We start from the raw sequence: 27326 nt of genomic DNA on the forward strand, positions 1-27326 counted from the left end.
GGACACAATGCAGCTAGAAGCAGAGTGCTAAGAACACATCCTGGACACAGGGAGCAGAAGCAGCGTCAGGCTCTGCTGGGAGACCGATAAACGCAATTCCAGAAAAGCGGGCAGGCCGGCGAACAGGAACAAACCCACCGGAAGGCGCTCGAATGTCAACCGGTTTTGAACCGTCTCCTTCTTCCCCACCGCTGGGGCCCTGAAAGAGGACCGACTGCGAAGGAGACACCTTGGATTCCAACATGAAAACGCTGTAAACTTGGGTTATGCTCAAGACATTTACACACGCGCACATTTGGTAGGCCCATATATTTCGTGATGCTCTCAACCTCTATTCCAGACTAATCGCTTCCACATCTTGATTTCTGCTGGGTCAAAAGGGCGAGATTTGTGCCATCGAGGCAGTGCTAACTCTCAGCAACTGTAGACATGGATTGTTCTCCTTGGTCTTCAGGCCTTCCAATGATGATCTCATGGCCAATCTAAGTGGGTCCCTGCCATAGTCGTTAAGTGAATCACTGCAGTTAAGTTAGTAACCTGGTTGCTAAGTGAATCCAGCTTCCCTACTGACTTTGCTTGTCAGAAGGTCATTCAAGGGGATTACGTGACCCCGGGGCACGGCCATTGTCATAAATACGAGTCGGTTGCCAAGGGTCTGAATTTTGATCATGTGACCACGGGGGATGCTGCAACGGTCATTAGTATGAAAAACAGTCACTTTTTTCAGTGGTGATGTAACTTTGAACGGCCGCTAAACGAACTGTTGTAACTCAAGGACTACCTGTAGAGGTCTCACTCGGGTCACTGTAACAACGGCACCCTTCACTCCCAACCCCCACAACTCATCCAGGACACCAAAATGGACAGTTTGAAAGCCACCAGGAGATCAGGGACAACAAGGAGAGACTCCCATTCTGACTCCATCAGCCCGAGCCCGACTGCCTGAAACGGCTCCAGGGAATCCGTGTCCTCCAACCATCCCTGGAAAGCAAAGGGCGAGCTGCCCAGCATCAGTGGGTCCAATGAAGGGCAATGCTACCAGCCCCTGTTCTCACCCCGCAGCAGACTGCTGACAGGGCGGCCTAGACTCACTTTGGACCACGCAGCCAGAGAAGCCACAACAAAAAGCTGAGACAATCTTACCTCCTCATCAGAGCTGTCTTCCTCATACTCATTCTGCAAGGGAGGTTCTTGTTGATCTCTTGCTGTATTCCTGATTTTAGGACACAACTCCGTTGCTTCTCCAGCCTGCAAAACAGGATGACAGGAACAGTTATGCAAAGGCAGCAAGGGCTGCAGCAGACATGCCTGGAGACCACTGCAGGCTCTGGGGAAGAGCCAGAAGCAACGCAATGGAGGAATCCCTCAGGGACGATGATACGCCTCAATGCCGCTTCAGCACCCATCACGACACACCTCCTGGCCTTCCCCCAGGCCCTGGTGCCCGCTCCACCTGCAGCCACCCACAGCTGGTGGAAGGCCAGACAGTGGAAAAGCACAAACCAATAGTGCCAAAACCTCCGTCCTAATCCCTTAGACCAGTGATGGTAAACCTTTTTGCAGTTGCGCGCCAAAAGTGGGGGGAGCGCGGGTGTGTGTGTGTGTGTCACGCATGCATGTGCCAACATCCATAATTCAATGCACCCTGCCCCCCCGCACTCTCCCCGCCCCCTGGAGGCCCTCCAGAGGCCGGAAACAGCCCATTTCCTGACTTCCAGTGGGCCCAGAAGGCCCAAAAATCAGTGCATGGGCAATGTTTGTGTGCCCACCAATATGGCTCTGCGTGCCCACCGATATGGCTCCGTGTGCCACCTGTGGCACGTGTGCCATAGGTTCGCCATCACGGCCTTAGACAATTACCGTAACAGAGAAAGTCAGCCTGCAGGGTTCCCTCTGCCATCAGCCACCAAAGCAAGTGAAAGAAGCATGAAGGTGGAATTTGGGGAGGCACAGAAATTACACCGTTGTCTGCGTTAGTGTCAGGACAGCCACACTCCGTGAAGCAAAAACTAAGAGGATATATAACCTTTGCTGGAGGGAGTCAAAAAACTACTCATTTTTTCCCCTATCTAATTTGTTTCCTGATGACAGAGATCCACCAATAGCCATACATAAGTGAGCACATTCTTCACTTTTGCTAAGATTTCAAGGGGGCTTCGGGGGATCCCCTCAGATCCACACAGTTGCAAGTGCATAATGGCCTGTGTCCCACCCCCTGACCCATTTTCCTTCTCCCTCACAGAATGGAGCCATTGCTTAAACCTCTCCTCCCCAAAGAAGTTAATTAAGACCCTGACATTGGTAAGCCCTTAATCAATTTTACCCTAAAGACTTTTTTTTTTGGCTTCTAAGAAGCCTGAGCACTTCAGGCAAAAGCAAACAGCCGGCACTGATGTATTCCTTTCAATGCCTACGCCACACTGTCTGTCTGCTTACTCTCTTGAAATCTCATTTCACTCCAATGCCTGTAAATATAAACATGAATAGCCCAGAACAAAGGTGAGGATTCCAAAGAGTGAGGAGTAAGGAAAAAGGGCTATAGGGCGACTGGCTCCTTCTTCCCAGCTTTTTTGTGAATCAAGTTCTGGAACAAAACCTTCCCCACCATTTGGGTTCAACCAGTCTTTTGGGGTTGTATCCTTCTGATGCTGAAAGTATTTAGGGGTGATTTCTTATTAAACGTTTTCCCAAGGGTTTATTCTGGCATCTCCTTAGTCTTTGAAAATTCAAAACTAAAGGTTGAGATACAGATGAACAAAAACACACAACGCCCCCAATACATTCCGGCAGAGAGAGGTTCCCTGAGGATGGGCTCCAGCAAGAGTCGAAAGCTCGGAAGGCTGAGTAAAAGCAGTAGCCAAACTATCTGACATCTATGATATTATGGAACAGTGCTTTAAAAAGAGGGTTCTCCCTTTTTCTCCAGAAAATTTTAGCCACAATTCATTGCTACTTTTCTCTCCAGAGACAAGTACACGTAGTCCTTGACTTACGACCACAGTTGAGCCCAACATTTATGTTGCTAAGCACGTGAATTCTGCCCCATTTTACAAACTTTCTTGCCACAGTTGTTAAGTGAATCACTGTAGTTGTTAAGTTAGTGACATGGTTGTTAAGTGAATCTGACTCCCCTAGTGACTTTGCTGGTCAAAAAGTCTCAAAAGGTGATCACGTAACAAAACGACAGTTGGAAGGGACCTTGGAGGTCTTCTAGTCCAACCCCCTGCACAAGCATGACCCTGGGACACTGCAACCATCATGAATATGACTCAGTTGACAAGCGTCTGATTTTTGATCCCATGACCATGGGGAATGGTGAACAGTCACTTTTTTCAATGCTGTTGTAACTTTGAACAGTCACTAAATGAACCGTTGTAAGTTGAGGACTACGTGTAATCACGAAAGGCTGAGGAGGGGTCCCTTTAGCACCAAAGAGCAGCTGCCACCCACTTGTCTCAGGCGGGCGAACCTCTGAAGCCGTGTGCGCTCTCCCTGCTGCAGCCGAACCCTTCCCAGTTGCTGGCCAAAGCAGCCCAGGGGTTCTCTCTCTCTGCTGGAAGAATCCATCATCGTGAAAGAAAGAAAGAGCGAGCGAGCTCCTCTCTTCTCGTCAGCCCTCCCAGGTAAGCCAGACAGGAAACAGGACCAGATGAGCTAATTCTACTTGACTCTGAGGCTACATTAACAGCATCGTGCAAGTCTGAAAATGTGGATCTCCTGCTGTTGGAGTCGGATACATTAGAGGGGATCCTTTTTAAGTTTCTTCCTTGGTCCCTTAAGCAGCTGTGGACTCCTCTGCTTTTTATCTGATCTTCCCCCAGGCAGCAGCTCTTCCCTCTTCCCTCAAGGTCATTCCCCCAGACCATTACCTTTCCCACAACAGTTGAACTGGGCCACCCAAACACATGAATGTTTCTCACTGGAGACAATGCAGAAGGGGAGCCAATGCTTGTCTACTGCGGTGGGGGGGGGGGAGAGAAATCAGAAGAAAATGCAAGAATGGATGGATGCACATTTGATATCAAGACTCTAAACCAGAAGCATCCAACTGTGGCAACTTTAAGGTCTGTAGGCTTCAACTTCCCAGGCTGGCTGGGGAATTCTGGAAGTTGAAGTCAGCAGGTCTTAATCTTGCCATGGCTGGACACGTTGCTCTAAACAAGGGCAAATTAATATCAGAACAGTTCAGCCTCCCACGAGTTTCCATGACTGGAAAGGCATCTCAACTGAGGTGGGGGAATGCTGAACTTACAGGACTTCAACAAACACAAACATTTTTTTGCACATTACAATGGCTAATGAATAATGTACTGGTAAACTGTCTCCCAATCTGCAAAATCACCCCGATTTCTTTTCCCTGCATTCCGAATTTAAATCCTCCATCCGTCTAGCCACAGCCTGTGTAAGTGAGCTACAAATTTGCAAAACTTTGGCCTTGCACTAAAATTTGTTGGCCTGAAAAAGGGCTACCAGGTTCCTTCTCATGTTTTGCAAGGAAACAGACTGACAGGAGGCGCTGACAACAATGCTTTATTCTGCAATTCAGTTCTACAAGATCAGATGATAGATACTTGATTATTTGGAAGTGGGGGTTAAATACCACCGTACAAATGGGAGATCAAATGGCAGAGAGCGCTGAGCGGCTGCAGATGCTTTCATTGGAGGTCACCCGGTCCATCCACAGCCATTTGTTATGACTTTGCAAAGAACCCTCATCTTGCTCTGCTACAGACAAGAAAAACAGGAAAGCTGCTGCCTTGGTGCCCTCCGTGGAGCCCTTCTGGCCAGTGCCTACCCATGAGTCCTGCCCTCTAGGCAGATGCCCCCCCCCGCTCCCCCCCCTCCAACGCAAGAAAGGCCTCCTCCAGAATCACCCAGGGCTTAGCGTGTGAAATACTCCACACTGAGATGTTGGGACAGGACGGGATTCAGCCGTGGCCAATCTGCCAAACTCCAGCCCACGGCCTGGCAGCCCAAACTGCACCCACACTCTGGCCTAGCATGCGGGTGCAGGAAAAACTGCACATCCTTTGCTGGAAAAGAGATTTGCCCTCCTCCTCCCCCGCTCCGAGGGGACCCAGCCTGGAGAGGGCTTTGCCAAAGGATTTGGTGGAACAATCAGGAAGGCAGCCATACAAAATGCTCCTCCTGGGAGTAGTAAAATCTGTACAGTGTGTGATCACCTTCTGCTAGAAGCAGCCTATAATACGGTCCCGTGTGCCCCCTCCGACTTCCACCCTCCTGGCCGAGGGGAGAAAGTGGGGCAGGGGGCCTAGAAAGTACAGGGCCAACCAGAAGATGGGATTACAGCAAAAACAAAGGCTTTAGAAAAGTCTTTGAAAAAAGCGGATCAGAGGTAATTTTTTTCCCAGGCTTTTGGCATCAAAGAGGTTTTGTCTGTCTCCGTTTCCCTTCCTCCTTTCCAAGCCCATCTGTGGGCTTGGAGCAGGAGGCAGAAAGGGGTCTCTGCGCAGCAAGCCCTTTAGCAAGCAAAGCCTTTGCAACAGAGGCCGGCGGTCTCTTCCTCTTCTCGGGCCACTCCAGAGGGCTCTAGGTCTTCCTGGCTCTTCCAGGACTCGAGCCACTTTCTCAGTACATTGGAGGACATAGTGCTCCGAAGACAGGCACGTGCCAGCCAGCCCTACACTTGAAGCCAAAAGCTTCCTTGATGTTTGGCCTAAGTTATTTGGAAGAGAACCAGGATGCGCGGTGCCAGGCTCTTCTCTGCTCCACAGATCAACAACCGTCTCTCTGTTAATGTCTCCCCAAAGTGTCCTTGCAGGCTTGGCCAATTGTCTCTCCATACTTGTTGGTGTTAGTCTTCTGGTCTAGAAGGCTGCCTTCACATACCAGGGGGCCCGATTCACCTTGAGGAAGAAGAAATAAGCTTTTCTTTGCAGTTTTTGTCAAGAATCACATACTATTTCTCTTGGAGATGTTTTGGATGCCATTCTTTGGGCTCCTGAATTTCACTGTGTTGATTTTCTGCTTAACGGCTGCTTCCTAGTCCCCAGGCAGGATCATCGCTTCAACCAAGCAACCACTTAAGAAATTCAGGCAGGAAGGTGGGCACGGAAACCACCAGAGGGCAGCAGCATGCAATCCCTTAGCCAGGAAAGCCATCGGAAGAAGTCATGGCAGTGGCCTTGGGGGGGGGGGCACACGCAGGTGAGGTGGTCAGGTCACTGTGCAGCAGCACTGCTGATTCAGCAGAGCTGCACCCGACGGGGGTGGGTGGGGGTGATGAGGGGGGAAGAGAGGAACAATGGCAGCCACATGGCAGCTCAGCTGCTGAACGGATGGAGGCCTGACTGTTCAACTTGACAAAGTCCACCAGATCCCGCTCAAAACAAGGACCTGTCTTTCATCATAACACCAGCCTCGAGAATGGGGGGGGTGTCTTTGAAAGCTCCCCCAGCACTGATGTTCACTGGGGCACATCCCGATGCTGAGAAAGGAGGAAACCAGACTGGTCTGAAGCAAGCTTTAGGGCCGGCTGAAGCTCTGCAATGCCTTCAATCCTACAATCAGGACAGCCATTTTCAGAAATATTTTTCAAGTATCTGCTGTTCAAAGAGTTCTATAAATACAAAAAATTCTCCCTCATCACCTTTGATAGGCTTCTCCAAAGATTTGTCTCTTGTTTAAAGCGAACAAAGCCAAAGGTTACCACGTATTGCCATAAGAAAAATGTGTTTAGCATTTATACTCAGGTGACCTGGAGGCGCACAATCCGGCTGCTATTCCTGATCCCCACGACCCTGCTGTCATTTCACATCATGCTAACCTCAGACGCTTCAAGAAAGATCCTGATCCAGGCTTCCCTGGTTTTACTGGATGGCCACGTTGCCCCCAAAACTACTTTTATAAAATGAGACATGCCTGAAGGAGAAGTCAGGGTTGCCAGTGGTATGAGTCGCCTCGCAGCGAGATAGCTGGCAAACAACTTTAATAAAAATAAAATTTAAAAATAATAAAAATAATGGTATCAAATCTGGCAATCAGTTTACACTGACAAATGTTCTCATATATTTTTAGAGCCTTCTTTCAAAAGCACTATTTTCCTCCATCACGCTTTCTTCTCATCATTCCATGTACAGAGAAAACATTTGTTCCAACTTTTCTCCGGTTGGGTTTTGAATTAAGTGGCTCTCAAGGCAAAAGAAAAAAGCCAGACTGTGCCCAGGGCACTGAGAGCTCCACTATGTTGCACACTGGTGGTTAGAGCCCTGGTGGCACAGTGGCCAGAATGCAGCACTGCAGGCTAGCTCTGCCCACTGCCAGGAGTTGGATTGATTCAGCTTTCCATCCTTCCAAGGTCAGTAAAATGAGGAGCCAGATTGTGGTGGGGGGTGGGGGTGGGAGTGGCATATGCCGACTCTGTAAACCGCTTAGAAAGGGCTGTAAAGCGCTATGAAGTCTAAGTGCTAGTGCTATTGCCCTGGCTAAAGTTCATCTTAAGACTGGATCTTTCATTAGCTTTGGTGCACCAAGGTAAAAGGTTGTTTCTAATATTAGAGATTTATTTTCCTTTCCCTTTTGGAACAAGAGACCGATGGGCATTTGAACTCAGAATCAACAGGACCAGCTATTGCAAGAGGCAGGATGCACAGCTAGGACAACATAATGGTAAGTGCAGGAAGAGGTCTTGGCACAAACTGACTCTGCTGGTACAAATTGCAAAGTAGTTGTTGTGTCTCCGCCTCCCAAGCCGGGGCCCCAGCCAGAAAGTGACTTGGAAAGTGAGGGGGAAGGGCCATCAGGACTTACCTCGGGAGCACCGGCTTCCCTGGCTCAGCTCCAGGAGCCAGAGGCAGGCCAGGTGGAGGAGATAACGAGGCCTCCATCCCCTGACTCTTCTCCCCCACCAGGCCACACCTTCAGACCCAGCTGATGGCAATCAGGCCTGGCTGGACCCTAGGTTTCCTAGGCAGGAGAGGCGGGAACAACAGAAGCAGGGGTAGGGGAGGCCTAGGAAGTGCTGAGTCATGGAGCCACACCCCACAGGATATAAAAGCAGCAAGGGCTGTTATGCCTCTTCGTAGCAGGCAAATCAACTGCTTGACTAGAGCGGATGTACTGTTTGTTGACTCATCGGCATCAAGGGAGATAACAGAGACACTTGGCAGACGCTCGCTAGCTTGCTGCCAGAGCTGATAGTGCCGGCTAATTAAGTCATCGCTCGGACTGAGGCGAGGGGGAGGGGACAGAGCAGTAGTTCTTTTATAGAGAGCAAATTCCTGGATGAAAATGATGAATCGCACAAGAATGAATCTGCATCAAGTGAGGGAAACCTGTCTTCTAGTAGCTGCACTTGGGTAAATAAGCAAGAAAGCATTGTTTGAGTATCTACGGGTGGTGTGTGCTGGTGATCCTCCACCTGCCATTCATACAGGAGCAACAAGCTGCTGCCAGGTGCCTGCGTGGGGGTTGAATGGTTCAACTCAAAAGAACAGATGGGCCTCTCTGCTCTCCCATTTGGCTCAGGAACTGTCCCATCAAGTCCCTTATGTTGAGTGCAAACATTGAGGCCCCTCAGAATCGCATACGGAGAGAAGCAGCTCTCAAGCAAGCCCTGTTACTTCAAGCCTCAGATTAAACAAAGAAAAGCCCCAAGGGAAGGAGAGCTTATCTACAATCTACACTGGCCTACAAATTTTGGAAAATTATCAACCTCCGAGATAAAATGTGATAATTTTACCTATTTTGATTAGATGAATTAGAAAACAGGTGATAAAGATGCTGGTTGGCTAAAATTTTCAAGATATTTCACAATAAAGATTTTTCCACAGGCAAATCCATTTGGCTACAAGGGAGGGAGGTGTCTAATGATCATTATGCCCCGTAACTTCTCGACAGAATACAGTAGAACAATGAAAATGGTACCACATCTTCACTTTGAGAACAGCAAGGCAGGTGGCTGAAAAATACGTGGAAAATTTGCTTAGGTCCTATAAAGCACTTGGTGCAAACATGTCACTTGCATTTAGACTATTTCTCTTTGAACTAGGGGGCAGTGAGTGATGAGCACGGGGAGAGAAAAGATACCAAGGGAAATGGAGTCTGTCCATGCTTGACGATCACTGCTGGAATCTCCCCAGGGATGATCCTACTGCAGTTCACAAGAGAAAAGCCAAAAAGGGCAGCTTATAAACCAAATAAAGATGGAACCTTGTCGTTTAATCTGATGTTAGAGCTTGTCAGTTTTTCATGGAAAAAGCATGAAAATGTTACATGAAAAACCAATAAATGAATGGGAAGTTATGTTGTTGGTATCAAGAAGATACATTATAATGATTAGTGTGGCACCATTCTCACTGCTGTATCACATTTTGCGGAAAAGCTATTGAGCATAATCCCCTTTGCAATTTTGAATTATTTTGATGCAATTTTGACCTGAAGCTGTATCTTGGAAACTGGAGCCAATTAATACCAAGGACTTAATTTTCCTTTATTAGTGACCCAATTCTGGTAAAAGTTAAACTACTTTCATCTCCAAGGCTTTCTCTTTGTAAACCAGTGCCATTTCTTTACAGCAAACATTGTTATTCTTGCCTAAAAGAAGAGAAAAAGCATTAAGTTTTCATAATGATAGTGTCAGCTTTGGAAGCCATACTAGGCTGAAGGCTTCCGCGCTGCCACTTTCTCCTGTGTGAGAAAGTGGGGGGGGGGGGTTAGTAGAAGGGGCCAATGCGCTGGTTCCGTCCCAGGCGCCTGATGGACCCGGAGAGGTTCCTGATGGAGCTTGGGCCGTTTCCCGAGCACCTGGCCCACGACTCGACTGAAGAACTAGTTGTGGCCTGGGAACGGGCCACGGCTGGAGCTTTGGACCGTGTCGTGCCTTTGCGGCCTCTGACCCGGCGTCGGTCTCAACCAGCTCCTTGGTTCTCCGAGGAGCTGAGAGAGATGAAGCGCCGGAGAAGACGCCTAGAGAGTGCCTGGAGATCCAGCCGCTCTGAGGCTGACTGGACACTAGTTAGGTCCTATAGTAGGACCTACCTAGTGGCAATGAGGGCTGCGAAGCGTTCCTACGTTTCCTCCCTCATTGCGTCGGCAGATAACCGCCCGGCCGCCCTGTTTCGGGTGACCCACTCGCTCCTTCAACAGGAGGGGCGGAAGGACCCCCTACAAGGGCGTGCCGAGGAGTTTAACGGTTATCTATACGACAAAATCGTTCAGCTTCGGGACGGATTGGATCAAAATTGGGTAGATCCAGGCGAGGGTTCTGAGGCCCGTCTTGTTGAGGTGGTTTGGGATGACTTTGATCCTGTGACTCCCGAGGACATGGACAGGTTGCTGGGTAGGCTGAACGCCACCACATGTTTACTGGATCCGTGCCCCTCCTGGTTAGTACTGGCTACTCAGGAGGTGACATGAGGCTGGCTCCAGGGGATTACAAATGCTTCTCTGCGGGAGGGGGTCTTTCCTGCGGCCTTGAAAGAGGCGGTGGTGAGACCCCTCCTCAAGAAGCCTTCCCTGGACCCAGCTGTTTTAGGGAACTATCGGCCAGTCTCCAATCTTCGCTTCACGGCGAAGGTTGTAGAGAGTGTGGTGGCATGTCAGCTACCCCAGTACCTGGATGAAGCTGTCTATCTAGACCCGTTCCAGTCCGGCTTCCGGCCCGGATACAGTACGGAGACAGCTTTGGTCGCACTGGTGGATGATCTCTGGAGGGCCAGGGATAGGGGTTACTCCTCTGCCCTGGTCCTATTAGACCTCTCAGCGGCTTCTGATACCATCGACCATGGTATCCTGCTGCGCCGGTTGGAGGGGTTGGGAGTGGGAGGCACCGTTTATCGGTGGTTCTCCTCCTACCTCTCTGACCGGACGCAGACGGTGTTGACAGGGGGGCAGAGATCGACTCCAAGGTGCCTCATGTGTGGGGTGCCGCAGGGGTCGATTCTCTCACTGTTCAACATCTATATGAAGCCGCTGGGTGAGATCATCCGTGGCTTTGGGGTGAGATACCAACTGTACGCTGATGATACCCAGCTGTACTTTTCCACCCCGGGCCACCCCAGTGAAGCTGTCGAAGTGCTGTCCCGGTGTCTGGAAGCCGTACGGGTCTGGATGGGGAGGAACAGGATCAAACTTAATCCCTCCAAGACGGAGTGGCTGTGGATGCCGGCACCTCGGTACAGTCAGCTGCAGATGCGGCTGTCTGTCGGGGGTGAATCATTGGCCCCGATGGAGAAGGTACGCAACTTGGGCGTGCTCCTGGATGGTCGGTTGTCCTTTGAAGACCATTTGGCGACCGTCTCCAGGAGAGCATTCTATCAGGTTCGCCTGATCCGCCAGTTGCATCCCTTCCTGGACCGGGATGCCTTATGCACAGTCACTCATGCTTTCGTTACCTCTCGCCTGGACTACTGCAATGCTCTCTACATGGGGCTCCCCTTGAAGAGCACCCGGAGACTTCAGCTAGTTCAGAATGCGGCTGCGCGGGTTATTGAGGGAGTGGCTCGGAGCTCCCACATAACACCTATCCTGCGCAGACTGCACTGGCTACCTGTTGTTTTCCGGGTGCGCTTCAAGGTATTGGTTACCACCTTTAAAGCGCTCCATGGCTTAGGACCGGGCTATCTACGGGACCGTCTACTGCCGGCCTCTATCTCCCAGCGTCCGCACGCCCCACAGAGAGGGACTCTCAGGGTGCCGCCAGCCAACCAGTGTCGACTGGCGGCCCCCAGGGGGAGGGCCTTCTCTGTGGGGGCTCCGACCCTGTGGAATGAACTTCCCCTCGGACTTCGACAATTACCTGACCTTAGGACCTTTCACCGCGAACTTAAAACTTATTTATTTCGTATGGCTGGACTAGCCTGATTTTTATCTTTACTGGATGGGTTTTTAAAATTTTGTGATTTTATGGGGGAGTATGTTTTTTAACATTTGGGCATTTAAATTAGTTTTTTAAGGGATGTTTTTAATTATTGTATGTATTTGTATTTTATCTGCCTGTTCACCGCCCTGAGTCCTTCAGGAGAAGGGCGGTATACAAATTAAAATATTATTATTATTATTATTATGTGACTGGAGCATGTGATCGGCAGAGGAGTCGGGTGTGTGTGTGTGTGTGGCTTTGGAGTGTGTTTCACTGGGGGGAAGACTCGGATCTCCCAGATTCAGATTTCCCCAGTTGTGCCAGTTTACCTATTCTAGTAAAAGAACTTTGAAAGATGCTCGCTTCAGAGTCTTTACTTGAAGGGGGGTGGGGGGGGTTTCTGGAACGCTGACAGATAGTTATGTCTGAAATGATTTGAGGTTTTCTGCCCTGGACAGGCGGTTGAACAACATTTCAACTCTATGATCGAAAGCTCTCCACATTTTAATTTTCAGTACTGGCTGGGGGGAACACTGGCAAAGGGAAGCTGAAAAATATCAGAGGCCAAGCAGAAACACACTCCTCGATGCTTTTCCTTCCTTTTCTTTTTTGCTTTCCAATAAAAGTTCTGTCTCCTCCATGATGAGAAAGAAAGCTGCCTCTCCTCCCCGTGATCTCGTTTCTCCACTTTCACAGTCACTCTGAGCAAAATTCACGCAGACTTGCGTAAGGCACCTCCCTCTGGGTCTAGAAAACTGTTCGTATGCAGCCAGGCATCTCCCTCCTTCCCCATCTTCCTTGGGTCTTGGGTGTCTGTTTTCTTCTTAAGTCAGACAGCTACTAAGGAAACAGGCTCCCTGCTTTAGTCCTCAACACTTACATAATAGTCTTGACCAATTGGAACGCTGCCTCTATCTGCCCCCCCAACAAGCCAGGTTAGCTCATCAGCCCTCAAACAGCTCAACAGCACTCCCAAGGCCATAACTCAACTCCTTCTCCATGTTTCTCTCTCCTGATGATTTATGCCACCAGCATGCCAGCCAAGCCAGGGCACTAAAATCCATATGCCACAGTTTTAGAGGAACAAAGCAAGACCAGAGAGGAAGAAGGAAGGAACAGCTGATTATATAGAATGAATTCACCTGTTTGAGGTCCATCCAACTGATTCTCAGAGTGTTGAGGAGCAAAAGGAGGTGGTTACTCCAGATGAGTGATTTTAATCAAGGGAAAGCAAAGCAACTCAGCTCTCTTTGTGCCTCCGCATCCCATCCAGAGGAAGCCAATTTGTATAGCACAGGCTAAGAAGGAACTCAACAGGGGAGGATACAGGCCAGTAAGGATGCGGAAAGGACCTTCTGGCTAAGCCGGATGTCGCCAGTCCCTGATGAAATCTGCCCTAGCAGGCGGAAGGGAAAAGAGCTCTTTGGGTCTCCCTCCGCTGTCTTTAGAGAATCCTGCAGAACCAGGAAGATTCAGCCAGAAGACTGAAGACCAGCAAAGTGGGACTTCACTCTTCCAACAGGAAAGAGGATCCTCTAATTATGGGGCAGTGACTCCAAAACCTGAGAACATTTTAGAGCAGATAATAAAGGAGGCCGTTTGCAAGCACTTTGAACACAAACATGAGCCAAATACGGCTTTGTCAAAAATAAGAGGCTTTTAACAGGATAACTGTTATGAAAGGAATTGTGTAGCTATAATCTATACTGATTTCAAGAAAGCTTCCGATAAGGTTACAGATGACATTCTCATTAACAGGCTAAAATGTGGCTTGGATGATACAACAGTAGCAGAGGCGCACAACTGACTGGCAAACCACTCTGAAATAATTCATTGCTATATATAGATAGCAACCAATGGGATCCCACAAGGATCTGTCTTGGGACCAGTATTACTCAATGCTTCTATTCAAGAACTGGGTAAAAGGATTGCTGGATTGCATATTAAACTTGTTGATAATACAGAACTGGAAGATCTAGCCAAAATCCAGGAAGATTGAACATGATTGCACTCTAATATGGAGAATATTTTTGTATGCATGTACGTTCTTATGTGTTGCCTATTCCTGGACACCCCAGGCTGCTAATAATTGAAACAAAAAACATCCCAAGAAATCCACATACATATAAAAACCTGCACCTACAAATACCTTGCAACGGATATTTGAAAAAGACTTGAATGTCAACATTAACAAGCTAAACATCAGCCAGTAGTATGAAATAGTTGCTAAAAGAGTAACATAATTCTGGGCCAGATTAGAAGCAGCACTAAACAGAGATGGGGAACAATGCTCCCTTTATGACTTGAGCCAGCATGGGAGTTGAAGTCCACAAGTCATAAAAAGGCCATTGTTTCCCACCCTTGGCATTAAAGATGCATGAAGTCCTTATCCCCATTTGCTCAGCACTGCTGAGACCACACCTTGATTATGGTGCATGATTCTGAGCAGCCCACTGAAGAACAAAACTTGACTAGTTAAAATAGGTAGAGGAAGGTACAAAAATGATACAGGAACCTTAGGACATGACCTATGAGAAGAGACTAAAGCATGATTACGTCTTTCACTAAAATAGCCATTTTCTACCTCACCCTTTGCAGGTAAGCTTCTCTTTAAGGGTTACAGACTGTCAAACACAGAAGGAACACACTGGATAAAGCTATTTTGGATTCTCTTACAAATGTGCATGAAATGAAAAAGATATTTTTTTCCAAACCCTGCACAAGCCATTGCATTATTGAAATTCTTCAGATGGTTTGACAATAACAAAATACATGTTTTGTGGGTTCTAGACTACAGTGGAAACAAAAACCAGACAGATCTCAGAGTGATCCTGAGGGGCAAGCAGGCAAAGCTGGTGTCCTCCCCCATCCCCAATTCTTCATGGCTGTGCCAGCCAATTTTCTGGCTGATCTTCTCCGACAAAAACACAGCATTATCTTTACCAGCCCCTGAGACGATCAACTTACTTGAGTATTTCTGGAGTGCAACTTCCCTTTTGACTTCTCCTCAGCTCCATGATCCTGGTCTTCCTCCTCTTCTGTAAGGCTATCACTTCCAGAATCTTCCAGTCCAGAATAGACACTTTCCTCGCTGTCTGTCAGAAGATTGCCTGCCTCTTCTTGCTCTTCAAACATCCTGGTGCTGAGAATGGGCTGTAGAAGGGAAAGCATACGATTCAAAGCACTGTAATGCTAATAAAGCCTGCATAACCCTCTCAAATGTGGGACTCATGCAGAATTTATCTCCCCAAAGGACAGTTTGGGATTGTCATCCTGTCAGCATTTGCTGGTTTACCAGACTTACAGAATAAGAGTTGGAAGAGGCACCTCTACCTCCAACACCCTGTTCAGGCAGGAGACCCTATACCAGGGGTGTCCAACCTTGGGAATGTTATGACTTGTGGACTTTTAATTCCTAGAATCCCCATAGCTATGCTGGTTGGGGAATTCTGGGAACTGAAGTCCATACATCTTAAAGTTCCCCATGTTGGACACGCCTTCCCTATGCCATATAACAAATGGTTCTCCAGTCTATTTTTGAAAACCTCCAGTTAGGGGACACCCCAAACTTCTGGAGGCAACCCATTCCCACGATCAACTGTCAGAAAATTTCTCCTTTCAACCCAAATACTCTAAATTTATATTTTTCAATGTATAACATCTAAATCAGTGTTGCAATGTTTTACATACAATTCCTGAGAGCTTCTAAGGCCAGGCCTAGGAAGAGTCAAGGAGAGAAGCAACCTGGAACTAAGGAGGAATTTCCTGACCTTGAGAAGAATTAACCAGTGGAAGGAAGTTGTGGCTGCTCCATCACTGGAGGTTGGGAAGAAGAGCCTGGACAGCCACCTGTTATAGGGCCTGCTGCCTGAGGAGGGGGTTGGATTAGAAGGCTTCCGACTCTGTTACAAGCAGGCTCAGCCGCCTTCGCTCCGGCCTTGAGAGCCCGAGCATCTTCGGCAAAACAACCTCCCACCATAGCTTCCCCTGCGACCGGCTCCTGACTTCGGAGCGCGGGGCGGGCCACGAACTCCTTATTTGCCCTCCAGCCACACGTTGCCCGAATCCTCCGTCCCTCGGGAGCAAAGCGCAGAACTCCCGCTGGCTTAAGACTAATCGCGAAGAATATCGTGAGGAAAGGGGAGAAACGGTCCCGCGCTTCAGTCAGATCCCGAGTCCGCCTTTGTGGGAGGCCGCCCGGAGACCCTCAAGACCCGCCAACCGGGCCAAACAAGGCCGCGGCCGGCCCGGCGCCCCTCCGCGGCAGAGCCTTTGCCCGCCACCCCGCCGGGACGGCTAGACTCGGCTCTCCGCGCTCACCCGGCCAAAGCCGCCACCGCCGCTCCCTCAGCCCTCAGCTCCGTCGCCACCGCGTGCACTCGCCTCAGCGACACCAACCACGACGCATGCGCCGGAAGCTCCCTGCCCCGCCGGGTGGCGCCTGCGCGCTATGTCCTCAGAGGCCTTCGCTCCGCCCTGGCCGCTTCTCGTTGGCCGCCGCGCATGCGCCTTGGAACCGGGAAGCCCCTGTCTCGTCCGAAGCCCCGCCCCTTGGCCGCTGGTTCAAGTCAAAGCGACCGGCGGGCCTCTCGTTAAAGCTGGGAAGAGCCGCGCTTCGTTTCGGGGCGATGCCCAGATTTGTCCGGGTGGTGGTATAGGGAAGGCTGTCTTTGAGACAGATAACTTTAAACAGCAGGCACAAAGAAAGACTCCCCTCTTCTGCAGCGGCGTATACTTCTTGATTTGGGCGGGCGGGCTGGCTGGGGAATTTTGGGAGTTGAAGTCCACGCTGCCTAAATGATAAAGTCATTGGTGCAATATGGGATAGTCGGTGAATCCAGCCAACGGAAGAGTGGAGATTGGGATGGCAATTACTTCGGAAATTATTGCTAAAGCCCGTGAAACTTTGGAAGGGAAGTAGCGCAAGGACCGCCGAGTGTTCAAGAATTGATGCTTTTGAATCGTGGTGCTGGAGAAGACTCCTGAGAGCCCCCTGAACTGCAAGGAGATCCCGTCAGTCAATCCTGAAAGGAAGCCAACCCTGCGTGACCTTTGGAAGGGCAACTGCTGAAGCTGAAGCTGAAATACACTTCGGCCACCAAATGAGAAGGGCCTGATGTTGGGAAAGAGGGAAGGCCAAAGGAAACGGGAACGGCGGATAGTGCTGTCGATGAACATGAATTTGGGCAAACCGTGGAGGACGGGGGGTGCTCACATGCTATGGTCCATGGGGGTCACCAAGAGTCGGACGCGACTTAACAACGGCCGCAAGCATCTATTACCGGCTTGCACGAGCAACGGGGGAAGGAAGTTTGGAGCGAGGATGTTCCACGCAAATCGGATCGGGTTCCTCCAAATGCTGACATCCAGCCCAGTTTTCCTGCCCCTTGCAGCGCGAACGCTGCCTCCTGGTCTCTTCGCACAGACGAAAGCAAAAGGAGCGCCTGCGAAGCGGGTCCATCGGGCCAATTGCAGCCACCCTGCCAGCATCCTCAGCGGCAGAAGCCGACCGCCAGCGTCCCGGGAAGGACCCCCCTCCCCTCCGTGAGACTCGGAAGGCGCCTGGAGATCTCCCTGCAGCGAGCTCCGTGGACAGCTCTAACAGGTGGAAGGGCCGCGCATGCGCGTATCTGCGCCTGACAACAGGTGGGGCGCATGCGCATTACAATAGGCAGCCCCCGCGGCGCGAGGCACAACAGTGTGTCTAGACGGCGCGTGCGTGCGTGCGTGCGGCGTTGCGCCTGCGCGTCGCAAGATGGCGGCGGCCATGCCCGTTCCTTCTGAGGGAGCGAGTGCGCAGCGCGGCGTTGGGCTTTGGCTAGGCCGGAGCAGCCGCGGCCGCTAGTCGTTTCTGCGCCGCCCGCTCCGGCGGTAGCAGCGGAGCCCGTCGCGGGCCTGCCCGGCCCAGGAAAGCGGGCTGAGCTGGGTCGGCCGCCGCTAGCATGGAGCCCCCCGGCACCGTGGCCGGAGGGGGCGGAGGGGGCAGCAACGTGCCGGCCTTCCTCACCAAGCTGTGGACGCTGGTGGAGGACCCGGACACGGACGCGCTCATCTGCTGGAGCCCGGTGAGGAAGGCCTCGGGTCCCGCGGGAAGCAGGCCGCGGCGGGGTCTCAGCCCGGGCCCCCAGCGGCCCGGTCGAGGCTGTCGGGTTCGGGGAAGAGGAGGAGGAGGAGGAGGAGGAGGAGGCGGCTCTGAGGCTTCCCGGTGGGGGAGCGGCCGGGTTCCGCAGCCGGGCAAGTGGGACGGAGCAAAAATTCCCTCAGGAGGGGATGCCCGGTGAGGGGAGGGATCCTCAGGTGAGGCTCCCTCACAGGGCCGGTGATGGAGCCCCGAGGAGCCGCTGCTCTGGGACAACGCATCTCGACTTCGGGGCCTTTCAGGTTGGGCGGATACAGCTCCCGCAGCATGCTGGCTTGCGGGATTCTGGGAGTTGTAGTCCCCAAGTCTTAACGTTGCCAAGTTTGGAGGTTCTTACTTTAGAAGATGAAGAACGTGGGTGTTCAGCGGAAGCAGAGGGGGCTTCTCTGTTTCTCCTTGCCTGTTATTGGCCCTTCTTTACCTAATTCGCCCTCTGGGGTTTTGTTAATATGTGTTTGTGTATCTTTCTTTACTCCGGTTCCTACCAAAGAGTGTTTTTTAGACTGTCCAAGCGTAGGAAAAGGGCCATTTGGTATTTTTTTTCCTTTATACTTTTTATCCTAAGGAGACTCCAGTATTAGCAATCTGCCTCTTTATTTTCTCCTCTATAGGTTCTATAGAAGGGGCTTTTTGAAGTTTTTATTTGCAAAATGGTATCTGCTGCTGATGCGTGGCATCGTTCGAAAAATTACTTTACCATTCAGCCATCCTGTATAGTTAGAGATTGTGGTTTAGGTTCTGGTCCTTCCTGTTGCATGGTGCAGGTGTTATGGGACTATTGTTGAGCATTTTGGTCACTGAACTATAGTGTCCCAGGGAATTCCATCATTCAGCATCTACAAGAAGGTGTGAGTAGGGACCACCAGAATATCTGTCATCAGTATAACATAACATAACATAACATAACATAACATAACATAACATAACATAACATAACATAACATAACATAACATAACATAACATAACATAACAACAGAGTTGGAAGGGACCTTGGAGGTCTTCTAGTCCAACCCCCTGCCGAGGCAAGAAACCCTACACCATTTCAGACAAATGGCTATCCAACATTTTCTTAAAAAATTCCAGTGTTGGAGCATTCACAACTTCTGCAGGGAAGTTGTTCCACTTATTGATTGTTCTAACTGTCAGGAAATTTCTCCTTAGTTCTAAGTTGCTTCTCTCCTTGATTAGTTTCCACCCACTGCTTCTTGTTCTTCTCTCGGGTGCTTTGGAGAATAGTTTGACTCCCTCTTCTTTGTTGCAACCCCTGAGATATTGGAACACTGCTATCATGTCTCCCCTAGTCCTTCTTTTCATTAAACTAGACATACCCAGTTCCTACAACCGTTCTTCATATGTTTTAGCCTCCAGTCCCCTAATCATCTTTGTTGCTCTTCTCTGCACTCTTTCTAGAGTCTCAACATCTTTTTTACATCGTGGCGACCAAAACTGAATGCAATATTCCAAGTGTGGCCTTACCAAGGCATTATAAAGTGGTCTTAACACTCCACGTGATCTTGATTCTATCCCTCTGTTTTTGCAGCCCAGAACTGTGCTGGCTTTTTTGGCCATATTTATATATTGAGTATAGCTCAATAGGAGCTCAAGCAATCTGGAAGATTGCCGAACTGTGACAATCATTGGATGAATGGGCGAGAGAAAACAATTTGAAATTAAAGCCAGATGGAAATGCTGTTGGAAAATAAGAAACTGAGATGAATGGAATTGCAATTTATCTTAAGGAGCAAGTTTTCAGTCAGGGAGAAGTCTTGAGGCTTAGCTTAACTAGATTTGTCCTTAGCAATTAGGTAAGTGTTCAAGCACAGGGGAAGGGCCAATATTCCAATATTTGAGGGGCTCCTACAAAGATGAGAGGGTCGACCTAATTTTCAAAGAACCAAAAGCCAGGATAAGAAACAATGGATGGAAACTAATCAAGGAGAGAAGTGACCTAGAACTAAGGAGGAATTTCCTAATGGTGAGAACATTCAACAGTGGAGCAGCTTGCTTTCTGAAATTGTGAATGCTCCATCACTGGAGGTTTTTAAGATCTTATGGACAACCCTTTATCTGACATGGTATATGGTCTTCTGCTGGAGCAGGGGGTTGGACTAAAAGATCTCCAAGGTCCTCTATTCTATTCCATTCTAGGTTGAGAAAAGACTGTTCAGGTTGTTTAGTGGCAGAAGGCTAGAACGAGACTTCCTTTCAGATCTATGTTTCAGTCACCAAGTAAAAAAGAAATCTGTAACAATCCTCAAACTAACAGAATATCATGTGCCTAAAAAATAGTGTCTTAAACTGAGTTGCTTGTATAGTAATTGCTCTCTAAGTAAGCTCCACATGTTCAAAGGAGTTTTATTGTTGCAAGTATACAGTATCTTTAAACAGATGGTTGTTTAGCTTCTACCAAAATGTCTCAATGGGAAGTTATCGCTTTGAAATGTAATCGGTGCCGCTAAATCAACGTTTGACAAAAATCAACTTTGAAGAATAACAACTGCCCAGGATCGATGGGATGGATTCATAGCTCATGGGGAGAGATAGGACTAAAGGTGATTTAAGTCAGTTTGGGAATAAGCGTCTTGAATATAAGGGAATGTATTATTAGGGAAGTATGTTCCAGATTGTAATTCAAAGATTGTGGTTATATTGCATCTTATGAGAGACATTGATAGAGTTGTAAATACAATCAGTCCTAATAAAACATTATAGTTAGGTGACAGCAATGCTGTGCTTTTCCTAATGACCAGTGTTCATTCAGGTGGTCCTTGACTTACAACCATTTGATTAGCGACCATCTGAAATTACATCGACTCTGAAAAAATGAAAAAAGTGACTTATGACTGTTTTTCACAACTGCTGCAGCATCTCCGTGATCGAAATTTGGTTTATGACAATTGCACTGTCCCAGAGTCAGATGATCCCCATTTGTAGCCTTCCCAGCTGGTTTCTGACAAGCAAAGTCAAGGGGGGGGGGGAGGAACCCAGATTTGCTTAACAACAGCATGAGTCACTTAAAACTGAATTTACTTGTGTGCCCTCTCCATGTTTTTTGAAGTTCCATACTGGGTAATTGTGTAGCATTCTGGCTCTTGGAAGAACAAAATGCTTATATACGGAGCATCGTGTAAATTTTTCCTTCAGTTGCTGAAGAGGAGAAATACTTTCAAAGCTTTGTGAAGAAAAATATGTCTGAACCAAGTTCTCTAAAAGGCCCACTGAAGAGGTGATAGCAAGCAGCCTTTCCAGGAAAGATGCCCTTCTGGTTATCTGTATATCAGACAAGTGGGCCCCTGGAGGAGTGGCTGTGACCCATCTCTTCTTAAAAACCTCCACCAATGGAGCACCCACGATTTCCAAAGGCAAAGCCTTCCACAATATTCTTGTGGGCTTCCTGATAGAGATTGCTGAAAATGTCTCTCTGGTCTCCTGACCTGCCAAGGGCTGCAGTGGCCTATCCAGACTCAGTTCTGTAACTCAGCAACAGATGTATCCTAAATATGGGCAACCGACTTCTGACTCATCTGAACTTCATTGGGTTTGACAGTGAACAAGGTTGGATTATAGAGGACAGGAAACCAGTTCAGAATGGACTGAGGCCAGCAAAGCATGCTAACAAAAGGGCACTTTTCTTTAGATAAGTTAAAAAATAAAAGGAATAAAATCAGTAAGCCAGCTGCTCCCTGAAGGGGGCAAAATACTAACAGGTACCCAAAAGCAGATGTCCTCTTTATATTTTCCATTTCTGTGTCTTAACTGCAGTATGCAGGAGAACGTTTGAAGCATGGTTAGGAAATACCACTTTAAATGAATTTAACCCCCCCCCCCAAAACCTAGTGAATTGCATCCTAACATTCTTAAGGAGCCAGGTGGTGATTGGTTGAAGCCTTGTCTTTGAGATAACCCAGACAATTAAGGAACTGCCCAGAAAGGAGAGATCCAGCAGAGCAGAGACCTTGGCACCTGGGAAGCCTGAAACACATGGGATGATATAATGGGCCTATTTTTACCCTGCATACACAAATAAAGATGGGCCTATGGTAGCCTTGTCAGTTCTAGTCTTGCATAAGAATAGCCTTCCTTATCCACATGTGAGTTAGAGACCTCTACTGTATGAGGAAGCTCCGGCTTTGCAGTCAGTGGGATGGGATTGGGAGATTAACTACAAGCTGTCAACAGTTGCCTTAAAAGTAGACTTTCCCAGCAGTGTCACTTGAAGGCAGGCTGCCTGATCCAGGGGTGGCAGGATTCCGGGATCAGGGAGTACTTTGGGGAGTCCAAGATGCGCCTCCCTTTCTCTGAACTGGCATACTGGAGAGTGTGCCAAGGGTGGCAGAACCCAGATCTTCTTCCCAGTTGTGTTTGTTCTGCAACCGTATGGAATTGTCTCAACGGGAAGATGACTCAAGGGCAGATCTTCTTCCTGGCATTAGAGAAAATCCAGTTGTACAATGGTCTCTTTTGTTCTTCTGCCAGATTGGAAAATATTTCTTTTTCTTCTGTAGACACCATTATATTTTGGCAATAACATTCCTGCTCTGTGAGCCATAGAAATAAAGACATTTTGCTTAAAAAAACATACGCCTATAAAAAAATAAACCAGAGCAAACCATTCAGTGATTGCTCCTACCAGCAGCTACTTGCTGGAAGCCAGGCTGAGGTGGGTGGGTGGCCACAAGGCTGTTGCTCCGTGCACTGCCGGGAGTGTCTGAAGGGCCCCATCCTTTCTGGAAGCAACCCAGGGGTTTCAGAGAAGGGAATATCTGTCCGATTGCTGGTCCTGAATCAAAAGAGCCCCTTGAACCACAGACAAGACACAGGCTGGGCTTTCCCGTTACAGGCAGTTCCTCAACTTCGGACCACAATTGAGCCCAACACTTCTGTTGCTAAGTGAAACATTTGTTAGGTGAGTTTTGCCCCATTTTTCGACCTTCCTTGCCTCATTTGTTAAGTGAATCACTGCAGTTGTTAAGTTAGTCACACTGTTGTTGAGTGAACCTGGCTTCCCCATTGATTTTGCTTGTCAGATGATTGCAAAAGGGAATCATATGACCCCGGGATTCTACAACCGTTGTAAGTATGAGTCAGTTGCCAACCATCTGAATATAAATCACATTACTATGGGGATGCTACAATGGTCGTAAGTGTGAAAAATTATCATAAGTCACTTTTCAGTGCTGTTGTAACTTTGAACGGTCACTAAATGAACTGGTGTAAGTTGAGGACTACCTGTATATGAGTTCTTTTAGCTTAAATTATTTTGATCTTACTTATTTCATCATATTTCTATAGGGTTGAATAACTAATTCATTGTGGCCTGCAAATTTCCTTAGTCAATCCAATAATTTATGGCTAGTTCAACAAACCAAGATTAAAACAAAGATGGTTAGTCTGTCATGTAGAACCAGCTGGATAAAGAAAGCTGCAGCCTTTCCCTGGTCACCTGTCAGTCCTATCAGGTACGTCAGAATAAGAAGAAGCGGACACCATGCAGACCTAAGGCTACTTTCAGCACAATAGCTGTAGTAACAGAATCCTGCTTGTCTGAATTGGGTCATTCCGTGTCAAGTGGTCTGGGGCTCCCAGGTTGACCCATCGTGGATTTTAATGAAATTTGGTTTGAACATGCACACACGTCCCCAATGAACATTGGTAAAGTGTTATGTTTGGCAATGCAATAGAATAGAATAGAATTTTTTATATACTTTTCTATACTGTTTTTTTAATACTGTTCATACGAACAGTATGGACTTCGGCTTGGAAACCATATAAGATACCCACTTTAGGCTTGGGAACCTAGGATAAACTACCCAATCGGCAGCTTGGGAACCAGACAGATACCCACACAAAGCTTTGGAACCTCGAGGAAGAAACCAAACTACAGGCTTGGGATCCTGAACCAAGAAACCCACCTGTGGCTGGTATTGCATGGCTATCAGGTGTGCCACCTATGCCAATGGGGTTGCTGGGTCAAGTGCCCGAACTGGTACTGACAATGTCACCATGGACCAACGCAATATAAGAGTAGTAATGATGTCTATATAAAACAAACAAGATGAATCAATAATAGAATGGATGTGATGCTGCCATAGCAACTTCCTCCATTTTGTCCCTATTTTTAGGGTTTTATATGTCAGTGATGAAACACCAAATCTACTTTTTTAGGGGGTTTGAAACATGCTCTTTCTAATGAGAATGATTTAACAGAGTTTCCAAAAAGTCTTTTTTTGTAAAAGTGGGCTGAAAGTACCCTATTTTTACCATTTTTACAAAAACCGTCAACTTTACACTCAATTTGTGAACTAAAGCAGTAGGAGAATGAAAATTTATATTCGACAACCTTGTGTTGCTAAGTTATTATGCACAAAGTTTCACATTTCTCATGCCTTTCCTTCCAGAGATGATAAGAAACCAAATTTTACCCTTTTTTGCACCACTGTCATTTTCGGCCAACTTTGCTCCCAATTATCTAGATGGAGATCGCTCATGAGAACATTTTTATTCTTTTGCTTAATAGAGCACAACAAGTTGTACAAGATGTCCAAGTTTTGTTTCTCTCAACAAAACATTGCCAGAGATATTATGTCTCAAAGTTGCTGAAATCTCAAGAGTCATACTGTCAAAGGTTGTGGTATGGGGTCATACAAATAACTATATCTCCGCAAGTATAGCATCGGCAAACATAACACTTTACCAATGTTCATTGGGGACGTGTGTGCATGTTCACACCAAATTTCATCAAAATCCATGATTGTCGACCTGGAAGCCCCAGACCACTTGACATGGAATGACCCAATTGCTTCATTGTGAGAGCTTTCTTTCTTGGCCTGGGTTCAGGTTTTCTTTATCTTAACAGAATAGTAGTTGGAATGGAACTTATAGGTCATCTAGTCCAACCCCCCTGCCCAAGCAGGAGACCCTACATCATTTCTGACAGATGGCAGTCTGGCCTCTTCTTGAAAACTTCTAGTGATCTTGACAGTTGCCTTGATATTGGATCTTCCTTCTGTACTTCAAGGCCATCTCTTTTATTCACTCTGCCACCTGTGATTGGCATCCGAACTCTGATTCCATGGAGATGGGCCAAAGAGAAGGAAAAATCCGGAAAATGTGTCTTTGTGTCGCAAGGCCTCAGCGCTATGAGAAGTCCCTGGACTCCACTTTGCAACTAAAGCTTTGTCCCTGGACCAGAATTGGCTACAAAGTCAGTGAAGGCTGAAAGGTGTCGGACCTTCTCATGGAACTTGTTTAACTGGGTAGAGATCTCAGTGCCACAGACTGTCTCTTACAGAATTCACAGTATAGGGGAAGTGCCAAAAATGGGTAAACAGCCATTTGTTTAAAAAGGAGAAAAAAGTATACCCAGGAAACTGCAGAATGAAAAATTGGTCTTAGTACTTGGGAAAATCCCAGAAGAGATCATCAAGCACTTGGTTTGCAAGCATTTAGAAGAAGATCAAGACAATTACTAGAAGCCAGCATGGGTTTGCCAGACAAATCTTACTGTTTTTTAAAACTAATTTATTCAATTAGTAGACCTGGGGAATGTCACAGATGTAGCGTACTTTGACTTCAGTAAAGCATGCAAGACCTATTTCACAGACAAAAGCCAGGAAAAGCTCCAGGCCCAGACAAGATAACTCCTTCTTGCTTAAAAGTCTGTGCTGACCAATTGGCCCCCATCTTCCCCCCTAGCTTCAATAAATTGCTAGAGATGTGCTATGTTCCGTCTTGCTTCAAATGCTCTACTATCATCCCCAGTGCCGAAGAAGCCCTCCATCAAGGAACTGAATGACTACAGACCAGTTGCTCTAACATCTGTAGTCATGAAAACCTTTGAAAGGCTAGTGCTGTCCCACTTGAAAACAATCACGGATCCGCTGCAATTTGCATACTGAGCAAATAGGTCAACAGATGGTGCTGTTAATATGGCTCTGCACTACATCCTACAACATAAGAAGTATAAGCGTCTGCAAAAACAGGCAACCCCGAGGGGGCGGGGGGAAGGATGTGGGTCCCCGGTTAACCCTCAGCCAGCGGGCTGCTGCAGCCGCCATTTTCACTTCCCAGGAATGCTGCAGTGGGGAAGAGGTGTGGGACATTCCTGAAAGGACAATAATGCTGGCATTTAACGCTACAGCATGCCAGCTTCTGTCATTGATTGCCCCTCTTAATTTTTCTTGAAACAATTTAAAAAGTCAGATATGTGTCCGTGGGACATCACTTCTACCTAATGTGAGACTTTTCCCTGATTAAAGACACGTTTTTCAATATTGCCCACGTGGCTCATGGTTGCCTGGACCTGCCTCCTGCCTGTGGCTGCATCCTTCTGAGCTGAAAGGGCTGCGGTATAAGCAGTCCTCAACTTAGGAGCATTCAGAGTTACAACGGCCCTTTGAAAAAGGGCTTACGACCGTTTTGCACTCCTTATGGCCATTGCAGCATCCCCCTGGTCACATGATCCACATTGAGACCCTTGGCAACTGATTCATACTTGGGATGGCTGCACTGTCCCAGGGTCACGTGATCCCCTTTTGCCACCTTCTGACAAGCAGAGTCAATGGGGAAGCCAAATTCACTTCACAACCAGGTTAACAACCGCGGTGATTCACTTAACAACTGTGGCAAGGCAAGTTGTAACATGGGGCAAAACTCGACTGTCTCATTTAGCAATTGAAATGTTGGGCTCGATTGTGGTCAAGGACTTCCTGTACACATCAAAGGCTTTCTATTTTATGGCTCATCTAGCTGTGCTCCGGCCAACCGGCCAGCTGACGGACTCATCCTTTCTCTGTCGTTGCAGACTGGAAACAGCTTCCATGTTTTCGACCAAGGCCAATTTGCCAAGGAGGTCCTTCCCAAGTATTTCAAACACAACAACATGGCCAGCTTTGTGCGGCAGCTGAACATGTGTGAGTATGCTTAGCGTCTGAGGAAGGTCTGCCAGAAACCACCACCACCAACCCAAGATGGTCCTTGTGGTGCTTGCGGGAGGAGCCAAGCGGTGGTTCTGCTCATGCCCAGAGGAGACGGCGCTCTGTTCTGGTTGCGTGTGCTGCCCTCGTGTGGGGAGGCTTCTTGGATTATCCTCTGAGTTTAGTTAAGGCAAGGTCCATGGTGCACAGCAATGGCATCTTCTGATGTGGGGTGCATCGGCAAGAGAAAGTTGGTCTTTCTGCTCTTCACAAAATGCCCTTGAAGCATGAAATGTGAAATAAATGTTTAAGGAGTTTAAAGAGCCATGGTGGCGCACTGGCTAGAATGCAGTATTGCAGACAAAACTATGCAGACAGACAGCAGTTCGATTCTCACTCAGCCTTCCATCCTTCTGAGGTTGGTAAAATGAGGAGCCAAGTTGTTGGGGG

The 27326-nt window shown here is 48.1% G+C and overlaps 2 protein-coding genes across 7 annotated transcripts in view; one reads left to right on the forward strand and one right to left on the reverse strand.

The window, feature by feature from the left end:
- BOP1 (BOP1 ribosomal biogenesis factor) overlaps nucleotides 1-17421 on the reverse strand; it is a 60692-nt gene extending 43271 nt beyond the window's left edge. Inside the window, exons 1-3 of one of the 4 annotated variants that reach the window (XM_058179062.1) lie at nucleotides 17104-17421; nucleotides 14789-14974; nucleotides 1144-1248 (exon numbers count right to left, since the gene is read on the reverse strand). In XM_058179062.1, the coding sequence (XP_058035045.1) occupies nucleotides 1144-1248; nucleotides 14789-14974; nucleotides 17104-17187 (375 nt within the window). In that variant the 5' untranslated portion in view covers nucleotides 17188-17421. The other 3 variants (XM_058179064.1, XM_058179061.1, XM_058179063.1) reach the window with 3 other exon arrangements.
- Nucleotides 17422-17542: 121 nt separating this feature from the next.
- Nucleotides 17543-27326, forward strand: part of HSF1 (heat shock transcription factor 1) — a 43095-nt gene continuing 33311 nt past the window's right edge. For 2 of the 3 annotated variants that reach the window (XM_058179086.1, XM_058179088.1), the window contains exons 1-2: nucleotides 17543-17886; nucleotides 26765-26873. In XM_058179086.1, coding sequence (XP_058035069.1) covers nucleotides 17764-17886; nucleotides 26765-26873 — 232 coding nt within the window. In that variant the 5' untranslated portion in view covers nucleotides 17543-17763. Of the gene's footprint in view, nucleotides 17887-20063; nucleotides 20514-26764; nucleotides 26874-27326 lie in introns of those variants that run through there. The other variant, XM_058179087.1, reaches the window with a different exon arrangement.

This window comes from Ahaetulla prasina, chromosome 3, assembly GCF_028640845.1.
Source record: "Ahaetulla prasina isolate Xishuangbanna chromosome 3, ASM2864084v1, whole genome shotgun sequence".
NCBI classification, from domain to species: Eukaryota; Metazoa; Chordata; class Lepidosauria; order Squamata; family Colubridae; genus Ahaetulla; species Ahaetulla prasina.